Here is a 20,259-nt window from a genome sequence, read left to right as displayed (position 1 = left end):
TGGATGCGAGCTTTGTGGCAGCACCCATCACCCCACGTGACCAAAATAAGTGGGGGTTTTTTTCCCCCTCGTTTTTGTCAGAGCAGGGCTTTAATTAGCACAGAGCGAAAGCAAACGAAGTGACGGGGGCTGGGAATCCCTGTCTGGCAGGCAGGGCCTTATCGTGGGGCGCCAGGCGGGACGGGGCGTGCCGCAGCGATGACATGGCACCGAAAGGCACAGGCATGTCACCGTCACCATGACAGCCCGGGTGTGTCGCTGCCACCAAGCACGGAGACACGGGGCTGTCAAACTGGTGACGAGGCTCAGCCCCAGCAAGCCAAACCCTCAGAAAAGCAGGGAAAAATACAACAGAACTGTCACAGCAAACGCCCCAACCCTGGGCAGGACACGTCCTCTTCTTAATGGATTGGGGAAACTCATCTGCCCGCCCAACCCGGGGATGAAAGCACCCGGGGCCGTGCTGCCACCTCCTGGGGCTGTGCAAAATCCCCACCCGAGGAGCACAGCTCTGCAGTGGGAAACCCAAGCGTGGTAAACACACACAAAGGAAAAGCAAACTGAGGTCTTTCGGCTCAAAACCCAAATGCTGACTCGGGGAAGTGGTTCCCAGCAGCCTCCTCTCACTGACTTTATTCCTGAGCGATGTTATTGAAGATTAAAGGGAGGAGGAGGGGGCAAACAAAATGGAAAAATATATACAGGTTTTAATCAGACAACAACTGAGCTATAAAAAAAACAACAACACAACAGGAAAAACACGACTGAGCTGGGTGACAGTGAGCTCTCCTCACCCTCCCCTGGTGCGGGGTGGAGTGAGAGCACCTGGGCTTGTTATCAACCACCCCAAATTCACTCTGCAGATGGAGACACCGCCATCTCTGAGCCACCAGTGTGTGAGGAAGGCAGCGCTGCTCGCTGCAGGAGCAGCATCAAGCGATGAAATCCAACGGTCTGTTGAATCCTCCTTTTCTGTTCATGTACTGTCTGCAGGGAGAGGAAAAAGAAACCAGATCAGCACCTCGCTGTGCGCAGCTTGGACGTTCAGAGCTCCCTCTCAATTGCCTTCCCTCCCCAACAACGCTATTTTATCATAAGAAAGCAAGTGAATCCCGTGCAATCACCACAGCACAGACCTGTATTTCCTCTTCTGGGACACGTTGATGGCGTAAGCGTTTGCAGCACCGTCCACTTTCTTGCCCTGAAAGAGGAGAAACATTGGTCCAGAGCTGTGTACAGCACACAGAGCCCACCCACCACTCCAGGCACCAAACAGAGCAAAGAATGCAGCAGTGCCACACCCACACTGTCCGGGTGCCATGGGAGCAGGGGAACGTGTTCGGGTGTACGACCACCACAGTGCCATCACTGCTGCACAACTTGGGCAGAGATCACAGAATTGTAGGGGGTTGGAAAGGACCTCTGGAGATCAACGAGTCCAACCCCTCTGCCAAAGCAGCTCAGGTTGCACCGGTAAGAATCCAGGAGGGTTTTAAACATCTCCAGAGAAGGAGACCCCACCACCTCCGTGCATCTCCAGTGCTCTGCAACTGCACTGTGACAAAGTTCCCACCCACATCTGTGCAGAACTTCCTATGCTTCAGTTTGTGGCCATTTCCCCTCGTCCTGTGGCCACACACTGCACAGTCTGGCCTCGTCCCTTTGCCTCTCACTCCTAAGATGTCCAAGCACAGCCCTGCAGGGTGAGGAAAGCTCCACCCCGGCCCCTGCACGCTCACTTTCGTTGTGTCAAAAGAGGCAAATCCCATCATCTTCATCATCTCGATTTCCTCTTCTGTCTTGCCTTGCAAATCCTCCTCTGAAAAGGCAGCGAAACAGAAGCGTTCACCTAACACGATCAGCAGCGTTGGCTCATAAAGCACTTCAATCAACCCCAAGGAGCCCTCCGCGCCGATCACACCGCCGCTAATTCCAACGCGAATTAACATGAGAAAAGCACCGGCGCGGTGCCTCACCCGTGATCTGCCGCTCTTTGCCTTTGGTGTCCTTGCTCTCCTTCTTCTCCTCGTCTCGTCTCTCCTTCAGCCGCAGCGGGGAGGAGGAGCTGGAGCGGTGTCTGCGGGGGGACCTGGCACGGGCAGCACAGCGGCTTCAGCCTCACGGGAACCACCGCACGCGGCTCTACGGGGAGCGGCACCGAAAGCCTCACCTGGATCTCCTCCGGTGCGGGGAACGGGAGCGGGTCCTCCTCCTGTCCCTGTCCCGGGACCGCGTCCGCTCCCTCCGCCTCCTGTCCCGGTCCCGCGAAGCGGATCGCGAACGCCGGCGGTCTGCGGGAGGCGGGGCGGGGAACGGACAGCGGGCGGTGAGCGGCGGAGGAGAACCGGGGGAGGGCCCCGCTGCCCCTTCACGGCCTCATCCCTCCGAGGAAGGGCTCGGGAACATCTCCGGGCCCCGCAACCCCCTCGGGACCCCCGCCCCCCGTCGCTGCCGCCCCTCCCCCTCCGCTCGCCCCTCCCCCCCCCACCCCCCCGTTTTCTCACCGCGCCGCGGCGGTGACCGGGAGCGGCTGCGGCCCATAGCTCCGCCCCTTCGCCCTCACTTCCGCCCGAGGGCTCGCCCACTTCCGGCGTGCCGCTCCGGTCTCTCCCCGCTCCGTGTGGAAACAGCGCCGCAGCGCTTTGGTTCCTCCGCCAAAACGGTCCGTGCAGGGATGAACCGCGCTCTGCCCCGGCTCGGGCAGCCCCTCTCGGCCTCCAGAAGCGAGAAAGGCTCGGGGCCAGGCCCGCTGCGAGGCTGGGGTCCCCTCAGTGCCATCCCATGGAGACACGCCCCCAGCCCTCCCCACTCCATCCCTCCACGGACTCTGAGTGCACTGGGGCCGAACATGGGGTTTATTTATGTACAGGCAGGTGTTACACAGCACCGAGGCCACACGCCGCCACGGCAGTGCCTCCAGGCGTCCTCCAGTGCTGTGATGGTGCCCTGAAGCCCTTCCTTCGCCTCATCCTCCGCACCCAGCCCGGTGCTTGGCTGGGATGGCTTCACTGCGGCCACAGCCCCGGCACTGGGAGCCAAAAACCCACCAAGGTGGCAGCGGGAGAGGAGAAAAAGCAGCGATAGAAAATGGGGGTGAATGGGCGTCCCAGCAGGGAGAGCTGCGGGTGTCCCCTGGGGAGAAAGGCTGAGAGGCTGCAGGGAGACCTCGCTGGGGCACTCGGGTAATTAAAGAGAGCTCAGCAAGAGGAGGTAGAGCAACTTTTGACACAGCCTGATGGCAGCAGGAGAAGGGCCTCGAGCTGTAAGATCAGAGATTTAGAGTAGATGGCACAAGGAGATTCTTCACTCAGAGGGCAGTGGTGCCCAGAGCTGGGGGTGCCCCCATATCCCTGGAGGTGCCCAGCCTGTGGGCAGGGCTCACACCCAGGCAGTGTTTAAGGTCCTATCCAACTTAAACCATTCTGCGATCTCGAACGATCTGCGCCCTAACGCTGGTGCTAGAGCTCGAGGACATGGGGCACAGCAAACATGCTCTCAGATTGAAAAACCCAGCCCTGGAGCTCAGGGCTGGGGGAGGATGATCCTGCCGGGGCTGTGTTTTTGCAGTTGTTTGACATTGCCTTTTAGAAGTTGCTTGGCACACCCACAAAGAAAATCAGGCCAATCTTCTGCATTTTCTCCCCTTGGTCTCCTCCCTGCACTCTGCCTTAAATGACCCCCTCCAGAAACAAACAAAAGAAAACCAAAAACCACCACCAGACTTCTCCAGGCTGTGGAGCAAACCAGCATTGCTGCTTTTTCTTCTTCCCTTTGGGTACAGCCAAGAGGTTGTAGGGCTGGGCATGGGGAGGAGAGGCTGGGGAAGGCCAGGGAGGATCTGTGTGTGTGCTCGGGAGTCCAGAGCTGGGAGGAGCAGCGGTTCGGCCTCGGGGCTCTCGTGCTCTTCACGTACAGGCACTCATCGACACGGTGCGGAGGGACCAGGGCAGTGCCTCCTACTGAAGTGAATCGGCAGCATGTGTTCATCCCAAAGTAGCACTTAGTGAGTGAAGTTTGCCCAGTTCTCCACGGCCGCAGACTCTGCCCAGAGGCTTTTTGTCTTCTGTGTTCTCAGCTGCGGTGCAAAAAAATCCTGCTGCTCTCCACCGAGCAGCGAATGTGGGAGCGTGGCACCAGAAGGGGACTGAGGTGGCTCACGGCCTTGGGGTGAGATTGCAATCCGAGAAGGAAAGTGTCCCAGGTGCTCTCCTTCAGGGAGAGCAATCCTCCACGGCTCCACCCCATCACCCCAGCGAAGAGCCGCCAGGGGTGAAGCCAACGCCATTCCAGCAGAGCGTGAAACAAAACGTTTTCTTTAAAGACCCAAAAAACAGTGACAACACACCCTTCTCTTTCTCAAAACCAAGCGCATCTGGGCTGTGCCCCCACATTGCACGAGGGCTCTACAAGCAGCGGGTGGGACAGACAAACCTCACAGCCCACGTGGGTGCCCAGGAGAGACGGGGGAGTGCTCGTGGGAGTGGGGAGGTGACAGCGGGTATTTCCCCAAGCAGCAGACGGGGGCCAAAATCTCTCGTAAGCTCGGTGGCCACCTCCTCCAAAGCGGGTGACGGGGGGGACGCGGTGCCTCATGCCGGGGGCTCCCGGATCGTTCACCTCCAGGGTTTTTTGGCTGCACCACGGCCAGACGCACGGCACAGACACCTCCGTCCGGAAAGATGCTCGGCCAAAGCCACGGGGGGGAGGCTCAAGATTCGATCTTTTCCTTCTTTTTGCCCTTTTTCAGGAAGGATGGGGTCCGGAATTTCTTCTTCTTCTTGGAGGGCGATTTGGAGGGCGAGCCTTCGGGGGACACGGGGGTGCTGGTCACCGTCTCGCTCTTCTCCTTGGGGGCATCCTGCTCAGGGTTGGCCGGGGTACTTGTCTGGTCCCCACCTTTGCTCTCCTCAGTGCTCTGCTCCTCATCCTTCCCGTTGACCACCGCCGGCAGCTCCTTCTCAGCGGAGGAATCAGCCAGCGCTCGGCCGTCCTCCACCTTCTTGTCACCTTGACAAGTGGAGAGGGAGAGGTGAGTGCCACGGGGCTGCAATCCAGCATCACCCACCCCGTGTCACCGCGGGCAGGAGCAGGATCCAACCCTGTAAGCGCAGCGCACTGGGACACAACGCACCACTTCCCTGAGCCTTTCCCCTCCCCGCGGGATGGAGCACAGGGCAGAGCCCTGCATCCCGACCTCAGCACTGGAACAAAGCGGGCAACACCAGCAAGGCAACCCAAGGCATGTCCTGCTGCAGGCGCCGAGCGGGCTGCTGGAGCCCAGCCCCTCCGTACTTACTACGGTGACAAGCATTCAGAGTCAGGGGGAACTCCTGGGGTGAAAGCGACACATGGAGGAAAGAGAAAGGAAGACGTTGTGGAGACAGACAGACACAGCATGAGACACGATGAGACAGCCAGCAGCCCCCACTGCCCCCCACGCCCCCGACCCGCGTGGGTTGCATACAACAGATGTACACGATGTGTGGGTAATGACGCTGGGAGCCCCCGCAGAGCCCCCCCGGTGGGTGCCAAAATCCTGGGTTGACCTTAAAGGGAGGCAGCAGCTGTGGGGCCACTGCACATCCCCACTGCTGTGGGGCAGCACAGACGTGCTGCTTTTTATCTGCAGGCATTTATCTATACCTTTCACGGGGGTTCTGCCCTTCACCCCTCTCCACCCACATCCCACTCACCCTCCGGACCCTCTGGGGCTGCACTTTTGTTGGGGGATTTTGGGGACCCCGGCGGTGATTTTGGGGGAGACGCCTGGCTCTCTTCTGCCTCCTTGTCTCCTGCAGACAGACAGAGAGCTGCAGTCCCTGTAACTGGGCTCTGGGACCCACGACGTCCCCCCAGCTCGTACCGTGCAGCCCCAGCTTCTTCCTCTCCACCTCCTGCTTGTACTCCTCCAGCTCCTGGTCCGTGAGCTGGCTGAAGGGGTTCGGGGGCTCTGGCTCAGTGGGAACCTCCTCTTGGGATGGGTTTTTGGTCTCAGCATCCCCCAAATGGCTTTCTGTGGACTGAACCCCCCCCAAAGCAGCGTCACCCCCTGGCACGGGGAGGAACGGGGACACGGGGACGCAGGGGACGTACGGGGCTGCGGCTCGTCTCGGCGATCACACTGGCCAGCAGCTGGGACTGCGGCCCCGCAGACTTCACGTCCTGGCGGTTCTGCTCACGGATCTGCAGGAGAGATGCAGAGAGAAGATGGGAAAACGTGGAGCTGTCCTTGGGACCCCCAATCAGGACCCCGCATGTGGGGTCACCCAGACAGCAGCGCACCTTGTTCCTCATCTCCAGCACCTCCTGAGGGTCGGTGTAGAGAGGCACGAACTGGTTGGGGTTCTCAATGCGGATGGCGGTGCCGCTGCTGCTCTTCTCCACCTCATCAGCCTTCAGCCACTGCATGAAGCCAAGGGGGCAACCCCATTAAACGCACGGCTAACCCCCATTAAACCCAAGTGTATTCATGGCACGGAGAGAGGAAACCCCAATACGTGCTTGGCATGGAGAAAGCAAGCCCCCAATGAACACATAATCGAGAGGAAACCTTAACAAATACATGGCTTTGAGTGGTAACCCCAATAAACACGTGGCATTAAGAGAGGAAACCCTAATAAATGCATGGTGTTGAGAGCAAACCCTGATAACAGAACAGCTTTGAGCAGTAACTCCAACAATCACATGGCATTAAGAGAGGAAACCTCGACACAGAGAGCAAACTCTGTTTGCACAGCATTGGGGGGAAACCCCACTTAACACACGGCATGGAGAAAGCAAACCCCACTACATATATGGCACAGGGAGAGCAAACCCTGACACAGCACGGCAAGAGGAAAGCCCAACGAACGCACGGCACCAGGAAGTAAAACCTGATGAATCAGCACATCTCGCAGAGAGAAGAGAACGCACCGAATGTGTTCTGCAGAGAGAGGAAACCCCAGACGAGGCACTGGGTGCTGGTGGTGGGCTTTTGGGATGAAAGGTGCCACGGGCCAAATAAGGGCAGACAAAATGAAGTAGGCAAACGTTTCTCAGCTCTGGAGGCTCTCTCTGCGCACCCATTTTTGGTGGAACCAACCCAGCATCCCCTCCCTCCCTTTCATCAACAGACCCCCCCCCCCCAAAGAGCGTTCAGCCAGAGCCAAAACCCCAAAGAACCCAAGAGCCCCATACGGTCGTCTTGGTCTTCTGTCCTCCCTGCTGCTCCTCGGCCACGCTGACCCGCAGGTACGTGTTGGGCGTGTTGAGCCACCGCGTCTTCTCCTTCTGCTGCCTCTGCGCGTGCTGCCGCAGCGCGGGCGCGGGCACCGCCTCCTCCTCGAAGACGAAGGCCGTCACCGTGGCGGGGATGAGCACGTCGCTTTTGGGTTTGCTTTTCTCTTGCACGAAGGGGTAGCGGTAGGTGTACCCGGTGCGGTAACCCTGCAGAGCACAGCGGTCCCGAGTTGTGCGGGTTAATTTCTCGGGGCGGTTTGAAGGGAGGGACGCGGCGCGCCCGCTCGGTGCTCACCAGGTTGTCCAGCATCCTCATCAGGGCCTCGAACTCGTGCTCGCCCAACCGGCTCTTCTGCATGGGGCCGAAGGTGCTGCCAGCCCAGCGCACAGAGCCCACCTCGTGAGGCCGGTGCTTGGCGCGCTCCAGCACGATGAGGTTCTCTGCACCACCTGCACTCGCCAGCGCCGACACCTGCAGCGTTGCACGGGCGGCTGAGACTCTGCACAGCTCAGTGCACGGTGCGGGGGGCACACCCAGCTCTGCCGAGCAGCTCTCACCTGCACCTCGCAGGCCGCCTGCAGGTGGAAGATGCTGTAGAACGCCTCCTCGGCCGTGTCTCCCAGCGCCAGCACCCCGTGGTTGCGCAGCACCAGGATCTGCGGTGCCACAGGAGCGTCAGCACGGTGCACAAAGTCGGGGGGGGTATAACCAGCACCGTGAGCCCCCCCAAAGCCCACCTTGCAGGTGGGGCCGAGGCATTTCTGCAGCTCAACCCGGTCGGCTTCATCCTCCACCTCTCCACGGAAGTCGAAGTAGGCGATGTCCCCCAGCAGCAGCGCAGCACGGGAGATGGGCAGCACGCCGCAGCGCATGGCTGACACCTGTGGCACAGCGTGGCATGGCACGGCACAACGTGAAAGCATGGCACAGCACAGCTTGGTGCAACACGGCACAGTGTGGCACAGAACAACACAGCAGGGCAGAACGTGGCATAGAACAACAGGGCACAGCAGGACACAGCGCATTGTGGCACAGCGGGACATAGAACGTGGCACAGTGTGGCACAGTGGGATATGTCATAGCGTGGCACAACTTCGCACAGAACAACATGGCACAGTGGGATATGGCACAATGTGGCACAACGTGGAATGGGGCCTACACGGCGTGGCACGGCACAATTTGGTGCAACGTGGCACAATATGGCATAGAGCAACACAGCACCACAGCGTGGCACAATGCAGTATGGCACAACCTGGCATAGAACAAGACAGTAGCACAGTGTGGCACAACGTGGCATTACATAACACAGCGTGGCACAGCAACACTGCGCAAGGGGGCACAGAACAACACAGCGTAACGTGGTGCGATATGGCACGATGTGGCTCAGTACAACAGGACACGAAGCAGCACAGCGTGGCACAGTGCAACGTGGCACAAGGTGGTGTAGAACAGCACAACAAAGCAGTGTGGCACAGCCCAACGTGGCACAGGACAACACAGCCCAACGTGGCACAGTGCAGAATAGAACGGCACAACAAAGTAGGCAGTGTGGCATAACTACGTGGCACAGTGTGGCATAGAACAACAGTGGCACAATGCAGATGACACAACACAGCGTGACACAACACAACACAACAACGTAGACAGCATGGCACGATGCAACGTGGCACGATATGGCATGGCACGGCACAACGTGGCATGGAATGACACAGCAAAGCACAACACAACACGGCACAGCGTGGCACAGAACTATGCGGCTCCGTATGGCACAACACAACATCACAGTCACAGAATGGCCTGGGTTGAAAAGGACCTCAAAGACCACCAAATGTCAACCCCTCCCCGGCACGAGCAGGGCCGCCAACCACCAGCCCCGGCTGCCACATCCAGCCTTGCCTTGAACGCCTCCAGGGATGGGGCATCCACAACCTCTCTGGGCAACCACACTGAGCGAAACACATGGCTCAGCATGGCTCAACACGGCACATCATGGCTCAGCACGGCACATCATGGTACATCATGGCTCAGCACAGCACATCACGGCTCAGCATGGCTCAACACGGCACATCACGTCTCAGCACGGCTCAACACGGCACATCACGGCTCAGCACGGCTCAACACGGCACATCACGGCTCAGCACGGCACATCACGGCTCAACACGGCACATCACGGCTCAACACGGCACATCACGGCTCAACACGGCACATCATGGCTCAACACGGCACATCACGGCTCAACACGGCACATCATGGTACATCATGGCTCAGCACGGCACATCACGGCTCAGCATGGCTCAACACGGCACATCACGTCTCAGCACGGCACATCACGGCTCAGCACGGCTCAACACGGCACATCACGGCTCAGCACGGCACATCACGGCTCAACACGGCACATCATGGCTCAACACGGCACATCATGGCTCATCACGGCACATCACGGCTCAACACGGCACATCACGGCTCAACACGGCACATCACGGCTCAACACGGCACATCACGGCTCAACACGGCACATCACGGCTCAACACGGCACATCACGGCTCAGCATGGCACATCATGGCTCAACACGGCACATCATGGCTCAACACGGCTCAACATGGCACATCACGGCTCAACACGGCTCAACATGGCACATCACGGCTCAACATGGCACATCACGGCTCAGCACGGCTCAACACGGCACATCATGGCTCAACACGGCACATCACGGCTCAGCATGGCTCAACACGGCACATCACGGCACATCACGGCTCAGCATGGCTCAGCACGGCACATCACGGCTCAGCATGGCACATCATGGCTCAACACGGCACATCACGGCTCAGCACAGCTCAACACGGCACATCATGGCTCAACACAGCTCAACACGGCACATCACGGCTCAACACAGCTCAACACGGCACATCACGGCTCAACACAGCTCAACACGGCACATCACGGCTCAACACAGCTCAACACGGCACATCACGGCTCAACACAGCTCAACACGGCACATCATGGCTCAGCACGGCTCAACACGGCTCAGCATGGCTCAACATGGCACATCACGGCTCAACACGGCACATCACGGCTCAACACAGCTCAACACGGCACATCACGGCTCAGCATGGCTCAACATGGCACATCACGGCTCAACACGGCACATCATGGCTCAACACAGCTCAACACGGCACATCACGGCTCAACACAGCTCAACATGGCACATCACGGCTCAACACAGCTCAACATGGCACATCACGGCTCAACACAGCTCAACATGGCACATCACGGCTCAACACAGCTCAACATGGCACATCACGGCTCAACACAGCTCAACACGGCACATCACGGCTCAGCATGGCTCAACATGGCACATCACGGCTCAACACGGCTCAACACGGCACATCATGGCTCAACACGGCTCAACACGGCACATCACGGCTCAACACAGCTCAACATGGCACATCACGGCTCAACACAGCTCAACATGGCACATCACGGCTCAACACAGCTCAACACGGCACATCATGGCTCAACACAGCACATCACGGCTCAACACAGCTCAACATGGCACATCACGGCTCAACACAGCTCAACACGGCACATCACGGCTCAACACAGCTCAACACGGCACATCATGGCTCAACATGGCACATCACGGCTCAACACAGCTCAACACGGCACATCACGGCTCAACACGGCTCAACATGGCTCAACACGGCACATCACGGCTCAGCCCCACATCCCTTGCCCTCTCACCGCGGCCGTGGCCGGTGTGTGCAGGCGCACGATGCAGCGCGCGTCGGGGCGGGCGGCGTAGATGGCGGCGTGCAGGCTGAAGGCGCGGGCATCGGGCGCGAAGTCGGTGCTGCCCTGCTCCACCACGTCCCCCAGCACGTTCACCTTGACCTGCAGAGGGAGGGGACACCTCAGCGCGTGGGGATAAAGGGACGGCACCGCGGTGCTGGGGGGGATGTGTGGGGGACGCGCTGACCAGGCTGGCTGCGGTCACCTCGCTGCACGCCAACCCCTGCGGGGCCACCAAGAAGTGCTCCTGCTCCTTGCTCACCCGCAGCTGCGGGGGGAGAAGAGAGAAAATTAGATTTCAGGGTGGACGGTGAAAGGAAAGGAAAGGAAATTCGATAGAGTTAATAATAAAAGAAGGGGGGAAGCGGAGGAAAACTGGGAAAGAAGCGGAGGAAAACTGGGAAAGAAGCGGAGGAAAACTGGGAAAGAAGCGGAGGAAAACTGGGAAAGAAGCGGAGGAAAACTGGGAAAGAAGCGGAGGAAAACTGGGAAAGAAGCGGAGGAAAACTGGGAAAGAAGCGGAGGAAAACTGGGAAAGAAGCGGAGGAAAACTGGGAAAGAAGCGGAGGAAAACTGGGAAAGAAGCGGAGGAAAACTGGGAAAGAAGCGGAGGAAAACTGGGAAAGAAGCGGAGGAAAACTGGGAAAGAAGCGGAGGAAAACTGGGAAAGAAGCGGAGGAAAACTGGGAAAGAAGCGGAGGAAAACTGGGAAAGAAGCGGAGGAAAACTGGGAAAGAAGCGGAGGAAAACTGGGAAAGAAGCGGAGGAAAACTGGGAAAGAAGCGGAGGAAAACTGGGAAAGAAGCGGAGGAAAACTGGGAAAGAAGCGGAGGAAAACTGGGAAAGAAGCGGAGGAAAACTGGGAAAGAAGCGGAGGAAAACTGGGAAAGAAGCGGAGGAAAACTGGGAAAGAAGCGGAGGAAAACTGGGAAAGAAGCGGAGGAAAACTGGGAAAGAAGCGGAGGAAAACCGGGAAAGAAGCGGAGGAAAACCGGGAAAGAAGCGGAGGAAAACCGGGAAAGAAGCGGAGGAAAACCGGGAAAGAAGCGGAGGAAAACCGGGAAAGAAGCGGAGGAAAACCGGGAAAGAAGCGGAGGAAAACCGGGAAAGAAGCGGAGGAAAACCGGGAAAACAGAACAATAAAAAGAAAATAAGATGCAATAAATAAAATACTGAAAAAAGTTAAAAACAAAAGACAAAAATTAAATTAATAAAACAAGAAAGAAATGAGTAAAAAGGGGTGGGAAAATAATAAAGAGGTGAATTGATAAAATAAACATTGAAAGGAGAAAATTAATAAAATGATTAAAGGAAAAACAAATAATAAAGTAAAATGAAAAGAAAAAAATCAATGAGATACCAAATAAATTAATAAAATATGTATAATTTATAAAAATTAAATTAAGGTGATAAATTAAGTAATAAAAAAGAAAAATATAATTAATTGAGGTAAATAAATAATAGAACATAATGAGCTGAACAGTCAAGTGATTAATTAATAAAGTAATAAAGCAAAGAGAAATTAATAACTAATTAAATAGTTAATAAAAACAAATCACATAAGTAGATGCACAGCAGTAAATGGTAATAAATGAAAAGTCAACAAAGTAATACATTAATACAGTAAACGAAATAAAAAGGAAATGGAAAATAAAGTCGGTAACGTAAAGCTGTAAATAAAGGATGAAAAATTAATGGAAGGAATAAAGTAAAAATAAACGGAGCGAGAAGTTGAGAAAAATGCATCAGTGAAAGAAATAAAGTAATAAATTTCTGAAGGGGAATGCGTGCGAAATAAACGAAAAATAAAGACTGAAACAAATAAGTGGAGCGAGCGGAGCAAAACGAGCGAAATAAATGCCATCAAAACGAGGGCGATCGATCCACCAAAGCCAAACGCGTGACGTAAAAACGAGCGCCGCGCTTCCCCGGGGGAAGCGACGCGAAAGGAAAAGCACACGAAGCGCGCAACAAAACGGCCCGAACCGCGCCCGCGCAGCGCCGGCACCAACGGCCGCTTCGGGAAGCGGAGAAAAAGGGCGAAGGGCGAAAAAGCGCGCTCCGCTCCGCTCCGGGGCCGGGCCGGGGCGGCTCCCCCGCGCTGCGGGGCGGTGCTCACGGTGACGGCGGCGTGGCCCAGCTGTGCCCAGCCGTACAGGTCCAGCAGGCGGTGCACGCTGCCCACTTTGCAGCGCATCAGCCGTTCGCCTTTGGCCAACGCCGGAGCGTCCGGGCCGTGCAGATCGTTGATGGGCGTCACCGCCGTGAGACCTGCGGGGACAGCGCGGGGCGGTGGGGACACCGCAGAGGGGGGGGGCACTACAATGTGAGGGACAGTGAGGGGATGTTACATGGGGGTAATAGTGGGGGGGACACAAAGTGGGGATGATGGGGTGATAGTGGGGGACGATGGGGTGACAGAGGGGGGAAACAGTGTGGGGATGTGACAGTGTGAAGGAAAATGGGGTGATGGGTGGACACAATGTGGGGCCACTACACCGTGGGGGCCACTACACCGTGGGGGCCACTACACCGTGGGGGCCACTACACCGTGGGGGCCACTACACCGTGGGGGCCACTACACCGTGGGGGCCACTACACCGTGGGGGCCACTACACCGTGGGGGCCACTACACCGTGGGGGCCACTACACCGTGGGGGCCACTACACCGTGGGGGCCACTACACCGTGGGGGCCACTACACCGTGGGGGCCACTACACCGTGGGGGCCACTACACCGTGGGGGCCACTACACCGTGGGGGCCACTACACCGTGGGGGCCACTACACCGTGGGGGCCACTACACCGTGGGGGCCACTACACCGTGGGGGCCACTACACCGTGGGGGCCACTACACCGTGGGGGCCACTACACCGTGGGGGCCACTACACCGTGGGGGCCACTACACCGTGGGGGCCACTACACCGTGGGGGCCACTACACCGTGGGGGCCACTACACCGTGGGGGCCACTACACCGTGGGGGCCACTACACCGTGGGGGCCACTACACCGTGGGGGCCACTACACCGTGGGGGCCACTACACCGTGGGGGCCACTACACCGTGGGGGCCACTACACCGTGGGGGCCACTACACCGTGGGGGCCACTACACCGTGGGGGCCACTACACCGTGGGGGCCACTACACCGTGGGGGCCACTACACCGTGGGGGCCACTACACCGTGGGGGCCACGAGGTGATAGTGGGGGGGACACTACAGCATGGGGACAATGGGGTGACTGGGGAAGAAAGCAAGGGGACATAACGTGGGGTGAGAGTATGGGGGACAGTACGGTGGGGGGATGGTGGGGGGACATGACAACGGGGGGACAATAGGGTGACTGTGGGAGGGGCACTGCAATGTGGGGACACACCAACGTGGGGACAATGGGGTGATAGTGGGGAATGCTACAATGTGGGGGACAGTGCTGGGACACAGCACTGGGACGACACAGGGACAATGTGGGGACAATGTAAGGAGGACAACATGGGGACAGTGTTAGGGCACAATGTGGGGACACATTGGACCAGGGGGACAACATGGGGACAGTGGGGGGACGAGGTATGGACAGCACAGGGATGGCAGGGACACAGCACTTCATCCCCCCACCCCTCTCCCAGCTCTCCCATTGGGAATGGGACACGGAGCACTCAGCGGTGTTCTCTGAACCAAAGCTTCAGAGATACCCCCAAATCCTTCGCTTTTCACCCCAAAAAGCCCCCTCCCCTCCTCCCCCCCTCCCCGCAGCCGTACCCATGGGAGAGGTGGGGAGGGCGGCGGGGGACGTGGTGGCCACGAAGTCGGCGATCTGCCGCAGGGCCCACACGTGGGAAGAGTTGTTCCCCTTCTTCATCTGCTCCTGGATGAGGCTCTCCAGCTCCTCCCTGAAAGACTGCGGCACACGGCGTCACCGTCCCCAGTGGTGCCCGGAAAGGGGACATTGGTGGCATCTCCAGATGGGTGGTGGCATCACCCGGGGGTTGGGGAAAGCGGTGGTACCGCAGGGACGATGTCACCAGGTCGGTGTTGTGGTGGTACCATGGTGACACCACCAACTTGGGAGTGCCACCATGAAGATGGTGGCATCACGGTGACATCACCACCTTGGTGGCACCACGGTGACATCAGCAGCAGTGGTGACACCACCAGATGGGTGGGGACACGTCCTGCACCAACGCAGAGCGGCATTTTCTTTGGGATGAGGATGGGATGAGAGAGATGAGGTGGAATCAGAGGAATATTTGGGGGCAAAAGGGACGTGGATGGAACAGAGGGGACATTTGGGGTCAGGAGGAGTGGGACGAAGAATACCTGGGGACAAGAAGGGACATGGATGGGGCAGGAGGGGTGGGATGGGGCAGGAGGAATATTTGGGGTTAGGAGGGGTGGGACAGGGCAGGAAGAAGACCTGAGGTCAGGAAGGATGTGATGGGGCAGGAGAAACATTTGGGGCCAGGAAGGATGGGATGGAGCTGAGATGGGGCAGGAAGAATGTTTGGGGTCCAGAGGGGTGGGATGGGGCAGGAAGAAGATCTGGGGTCAGGAAGGATGCAATAGGGCAAGAGAAATATTTGGGGTCAGGAAGGATGGGATGGGGCTGAGATAGGAGACAGAAGGAACGTGGATGGGGCACAGGAGGGGTGGGATGAAGCAGGAGGAACATTTGGGGCCAGGAGGGGTGGGATGGAGCTGAGATGGGGCAGGAAGAAGGGGATGGGGTCAGAAGGGACACAGATGGGGCAGGAGGGATGAGACAGAGCCAGGATGGAATAGGAGGAACATTTGGGGTTCAGAGGGGTGGGATGGAGCAGGAGGGCCATTTGGGGCCAAGGAGGCTGTTTTTAGGGTCGGGGGCCGCCTCTTACCGGGCTCTGTAGGATCATGGTGACCCTTTTCTTCTGCTCCATCATGTTGAAGTCCTGCCGCAGGTCGGCTGCCATGTTGCGCACCCGCAGATACTCGGGGTCGTCCTCAGGGAAGCGCTCAAAGTATCGGGGTCCGGGGGGGGAGGGGGGGGGCTCAGGGCTGGCAGCCGTGCTCATCCCGGCGGCCCTAAGGACGGAGGGACACACGGGGCACCCCTATTGCTGCCCAGGTTGCCCCACAGCGTCCCGGTTCCCATTACGAGCTGCTCCAGAGAGAAGCGGGGGTGGGGTGGGGGGGGGAGAGCCCCCGCCTGCACCCTATAGATAAGGGCTCCGGGGCCTCCACCCTGTGTGGGGTGATGGGATGCGGGAGGGGGGGGGGGGATGGGAAATCTTGGGGAAATGGGATGAATGCTGAGCACACACCACCATCTGTGCCCCCCACACAAAGGCTGTAAATAGGATATATTTTGGGGGGGGGAAGAGGGAAATACCAGACATATCCATTAACCCCCCCCCCAATCCAAAGCGTCCCCCACCCCACCCAGCAGTGAGGATACACACAGGGCCCCAGTACCCAAATAACTCTTTATAGCCCTAAATCCCTCCCTCATTATGGGCTCATCCACAACATCATGCAGCCCTCATCTCCCCCCCGCCCCCGCTCCCACCCCCCTTAATGTGTCTCTCCCACTCCCCCACCCAGATGTCACCCACCTGCAGTGAGCGGAGACCCACAGCTGTTCCTATGGTAATAACAACGGGGGCAGCTGAGGGCCCCCCCAGCATTAAAGCAGAAGTGGGGGGGGAAGGGGAATATTATAGGGTGGGCCGCACCCCCCCCACACCACACCCAACCCCTCTGCGGCACCGCAGAGCGCTGCACTGGGGATGGTGGATGGATGGAATTGGGGGGGGGAGGAAGGATGGAAAAGGGCAATTCTCTATGGGGGGGGGAACGGCCCCACAGCCCCAGAATGCAATGGATGGGGAAAAAAGGGATTGAGGGGGGGAGGGGGGGGGGAAGGCGTGCACTCCCTGTTTGTGCAGTAGGATGGAGCTGGAGGTGGGATGCGCTCCCCCCTCCCCACCCACATAAGGATGCAAACAAAAGAATTGATATATGGGGGGGAATAGGAGGAGGCGAACAGAGGTGATTCCCCCCCCCCCCCCCCAACACCCCCAGCCCCCTCAGCATCCCCACCTCGCGACCCCCATCCCTTATTGTTATATGGACAGGGTGCCCAGCAGGTGCATTCCCCCCCACCCTTCCCCCCGCACCCACCTCTCAGCGCATCCCCCGCACGTGACAGCGCCCGACGACGGGGACACGCGTGGCCCTATGATGTCCCCCCCCCCCACCCCACCCGACGATGACAAAGGGCCCCTCCCCGCGCCCGGAGCTCCCCCTGCCGACACAGCCCCACAGCGCTGCAACGCATCCCTCCCCCCCACATCCTCCTCCGCCCCCCCACCCCCAACCGTGGGTGGGCGAACCCACCCCCCCCCAAAAAACAAATAAAGAAAACCAAACCCCTCATTGCGTTCAGCCCTCATTAATCCAGCGCGCCCACCTGGGCACAGCGCAGGTGCCGGAGCCCAATTACGCTTTAATGAGCAATTAAAGGCACCGCCTCCCTCCGACCCCTCCCCCACCCAAGCATCGCTTCAGGGACACCACGGCCCCATAGCGTCAATGGAGGGGGGGGGGTAGGAGGCTTCCTTTGAATCTGCTTTGGGGGCACTGAAATCAGCGCCGGGACGCTGTCATCACCCTGGGTCCCCGTCCCCCTCCCTCCCCCCCCCCCCCCCCGACCCCAAATCTTCATTAATTTTCTTATTGATGAGCGGGATGCACCTGGAAAATATAATGTTTTTCAACACATGGGGGTTATTTTTTTTTTTTTTTGGGGGGGGGGGGGCTGATTTGAATCGTGGTTCATCATCCAGGGGTGATCCCTCCCCCCCCAGAGGTCACCCCCACATCCCCACTCACCGACTGCGGTGGCCCTACGTGGGGCTGCGGTGGTGGAGGGGGGGCACACGGGGGCCAACATCCCCCCCCCACGGTCACCTCGTCGCTGCCACCCGCTCCATCCTGCGGAAATTCAACGATTTTCAGCCCCCCACGCACACATTCCCCCCCCCCAAAATAAAACCAGAGCGGGGCCATTTGGGAGCCGCACAGTGCTGCCCCCGAAGTCCCCCTTTGAGACCTCCCCCCCTCACTCCGTGGGTCAGGGTTTGGGGTACCTGCAGCCCCCCCGCGTCCCGCAGCACCCCCCGCAGCAGCCGGATGTACTCAGCAGCAGCGCGCAGCGTGTCGGCCTTGCTGGGTTTGCGGTCGCGGGGCATCAGCGGCACCAGAGCCTTCAGCACCGAGAACCCACTGTTCAGATTCCGGATCTGTGCGGGGACAGAGCGAGGGAGAGCCCCGACCCCAATATCGGCGTCAACCCCAAAGAGCCGAACAGCCCCCTGACCCCAAAGCAGCCCCAATGACAAAGCACGGAGCCTCGAACGCAAAGCAGTGTTGACCACGAAGGCCAAGGGGAAACCCTGACCCCAAACAGCAAGATGTGGCCTGAACCTGTGTCAGTCTTGACCCCAAAGCCCACAGCCCCAAATCAACCCTGATCCCCAAGTCAGTAGTGACCCTGAACCCCAGGACACTGACCTCAAACCGCAACGTAGCTCCCAACCACAAAGGCCAAGGGCAAATCCTGCCCTCAAACCCCAAACCCCAGAACCCCAAACCCAAATCAGCTTTGAAGTCATATCAACCCTGGCCCCAAACCACAGGGTAACATCCAACCCTAAATCAGCTCCAACCACAAAGGCCAAGGGAAAATCCTGCCCTCAACCCCCAAGATGTGCCCTGAACCCAAATCAACCTTGACCCCAAATCCCAGAACCTCAACCCCAAATCAGCCCTGACCCCAAACCCTGAACACAAATCAAGATTGACCCCAAACCCAGACCCCAAACCACAGGGTAACCTCCAACCACAAAGGCCAAGAGCAAATCCTGACCTCAAACCCTGAGATGTGCCCTGAACCCAAATCAATATTGACTGCAAAGACCAGAACCATGACCCTAAATCGACATTGACCTCAAAGGCCAAGGGCAAACTCTGACCTCAAACCCCAGATCCCCAACCCTAAATCAATACTGACCCCAGAACCCCGACCCCAAACATCCATGGCCCCCAAGGACCACAAACACACACTGTAGGATCCCTGACCTCAGTGAGGTCTCCAAGCCACAACTCACAGTAACCACAGACCCCAAGAACCCCAACCCCAGATGGCAGGGAGCCCCCAGATCCCCAACCCCCTAAAAACCACAGGCCCCAAGATCCACAACCCCCAATAACCACGAGTCCCAACCCCCCCAGCGCACCAACACTGCACCCCAAGAACCACGAGCCCCCCACAACAACCCCAACAGCTGTGGGCCACCAGACCCCTGACCCCACACTCACCATAAACGAGACAGAAGAGCCAAACCCCACAGCTCATCACCCCCAAACAACACAAAGAACCCCAACCCCTCAGGGCGCCCATGGGGTCCCTCACCCTCTCCCTCTCTTTGGCGTTGGCCGCACGCCGCCGCTCCAGGACCCCCTCGGGGTCCCCCAGGGCCGCGTAGACCCCACTGGGGCCGCGGCGCAGGCGGGTGATGGCGGCCACGTGGGGCAGAGGGCCGTGCTGCTGCCTCAGCACCACTCCCAGCACCTCAGGGGGCGGCGTGGGGAGCAGCCCCCCCAGCACCACCCGCTGCTCCCCCATAACAGGCTGTAGGGTCACAACCAGCAAGCAGCCCAACCAACTCCTCCTTTTTCCCTAAAAAGAAAACCCAAAACGGGCCCTCAAAATGGGCCCTTAAATACATTGGGCCTAACGAGGCCTGCACCTGGCGCCCAGCTGGGGCTAACGAGCAGCGCCCTTCGCCCTAATTAGTGCTCGTTTGGGGGATGCACCATCATACCCCATCCATCCTACGGCCTGACCCCGAGGAAGGGTGAGCCCAGGGAGCTCCTGTTTGGGGCTTTAAGTTTTGGGGTCATTGGGGGTATCTGGTTTTGGGGCTGTGGATATTGGAGTTATGGGTTAATGGAGGTCATAGTTATTGGGGTCATTAGGATTACTGGTTATTGGGGTCATGGGTAGTGGGGGATCTGGTTATTGGGGTCACAGGAATTGAGTGCATTAGGGTTGCTCATTTTTGGGGTCACGGGCATTGGAGGGAATCTGGTTATTGGGGTCGTGGGCATTGGGGGAATCTGGTTGTCGGGGTCATGGGCATTGGGGTCACTGGGGTTGCTGGTTATTGGGGTTGTGGGTATTGGGGGGAATCTGGTTGTCGGGGTTGTGGGTTTTGGGGT

The 20,259-nt window shown here is 58.5% G+C and overlaps 3 protein-coding genes across 4 annotated transcripts; all 3 read right to left on the bottom strand.

The window, feature by feature from the left end:
* Nucleotides 1-561: 561 nt before the first annotated feature.
* On the bottom strand, nt 562-2,572 carry SNRNP27 (small nuclear ribonucleoprotein U4/U6.U5 subunit 27). The gene is made up of 6 exons (XM_065745064.1): nt 2,505-2,572; nt 2,171-2,291; nt 1,977-2,089; nt 1,740-1,819; nt 1,137-1,201; nt 562-987 (listed from the first exon to the last, which is right to left on the bottom strand). The coding sequence occupies exons 1-6, from the start codon at nt 2,539-2,541 to the stop codon at nt 933-935; spliced, it is 471 nt and encodes a 156-aa protein (XP_065601136.1). The 5' UTR covers nt 2,542-2,572; the 3' UTR covers nt 562-932.
* A 1,775-nt stretch (nt 2,573-4,347) lies between these two features.
* Nucleotides 4,348-16,645, bottom strand: ADD2 (adducin 2). Of its 2 annotated transcripts, none has more exons than XM_065745092.1 (15): nt 16,590-16,645; nt 15,873-16,059; nt 14,761-14,899; nt 13,128-13,279; nt 11,196-11,276; nt 10,961-11,110; nt 7,957-8,100; nt 7,777-7,875; nt 7,514-7,690; nt 7,177-7,425; nt 6,283-6,402; nt 6,094-6,183; nt 5,864-6,020; nt 5,694-5,792; nt 4,348-5,007 (listed from the first exon to the last, which is right to left on the bottom strand). In XM_065745092.1, exons 2-15 carry the CDS (start codon nt 16,047-16,049, stop codon nt 4,709-4,711), a joined length of 2,133 nt encoding a protein of 710 aa, XP_065601164.1. In that variant the 5' UTR covers nt 16,050-16,059; nt 16,590-16,645; the 3' UTR covers nt 4,348-4,708. The 2 variants fall into 2 exon arrangements, with proteins under 2 accessions (XP_065601164.1, XP_065601165.1); XM_065745093.1 differs by lacking the exon at nt 16,590-16,645 and adding an exon at nt 5,297-5,330 and having other exon boundaries at nt 4,917-5,007; nt 15,873-16,147.
* A 783-nt stretch (nt 16,646-17,428) lies between these two features.
* FIGLA (folliculogenesis specific bHLH transcription factor) lies at nt 17,429-19,663 on the bottom strand. The gene is made up of 4 exons (XM_065745051.1): nt 19,451-19,663; nt 18,126-18,278; nt 17,869-17,970; nt 17,429-17,446 (listed from the first exon to the last, which is right to left on the bottom strand). Exons 1-4 carry the CDS (start codon nt 19,661-19,663, stop codon nt 17,429-17,431), a joined length of 486 nt encoding a protein of 161 aa, XP_065601123.1.
* Between the last annotated feature and the right edge of the window lie 596 nt (nt 19,664-20,259).

This window comes from Cyrtonyx montezumae, unplaced genomic scaffold (genome assembly GCF_038088225.1).
Source record: "Cyrtonyx montezumae isolate F1298 unplaced genomic scaffold, pur_monq_1.0 scaffold_33, whole genome shotgun sequence".
Lineage (NCBI taxonomy): Eukaryota > Metazoa > Chordata > Aves > Galliformes > Odontophoridae > Cyrtonyx > Cyrtonyx montezumae.
Note: the sequence above shows the minus strand (reverse complement) of the source record. Positions and strands in the feature narration are given on the sequence as shown.

Coding starts and splice junctions, on each gene's coding strand:
- SNRNP27 (XM_065745064.1), bottom strand. CDS start 2,541: ATGGGCCGCAGCCGCTCCCGGTCACCGCCGCGGCGCG. Junction 2,090..2,170: donor CCGCACCGGAGGAGATCCAG/GTGAGGCTTTCG, acceptor TGCCCGTGCCAG/GTCCCCCCGCAGACACCGCT. Junction 988..1,136: donor TCCCAGAAGAGGAAATACAG/GTCTGTGCTGTG, acceptor CTCTCCCTGCAG/ACAGTACATGAACAGAAAAG.
- ADD2 (XM_065745092.1), bottom strand. CDS start 16,049: ATGAGCACGGCTGCCAGCCCTGAGCCCCCCCCCTCCCCCCCCGGACCC. Junction 11,277..13,127: donor TGGGCCACGCCGCCGTCACC/GTGAGCACCGCC, acceptor CTCCCCCCGCAG/CTGCGGGTGAGCAAGGAGCA. Junction 8,101..10,960: donor ACACACCGGCCACGGCCGCG/GTGAGAGGGCAA, acceptor GCTGTGCCACAG/GTGTCAGCCATGCGCTGCGG.
- FIGLA (XM_065745051.1), bottom strand. CDS start 19,663: ATGGGGGAGCAGCGGGTGGTGCTGGGGGGGCTGCTCCCCACGCCGCCC. Junction 18,279..19,450: donor ACGCCAAAGAGAGGGAGAGG/GTGAGGGACCCC, acceptor GTCCCCGCACAG/ATCCGGAATCTGAACAGTGG. Junction 17,971..18,125: donor GGGACGCGGGGGGGCTGCAG/GTACCCCAAACC, acceptor GAATTTCCGCAG/GATGGAGCGGGTGGCAGCGA.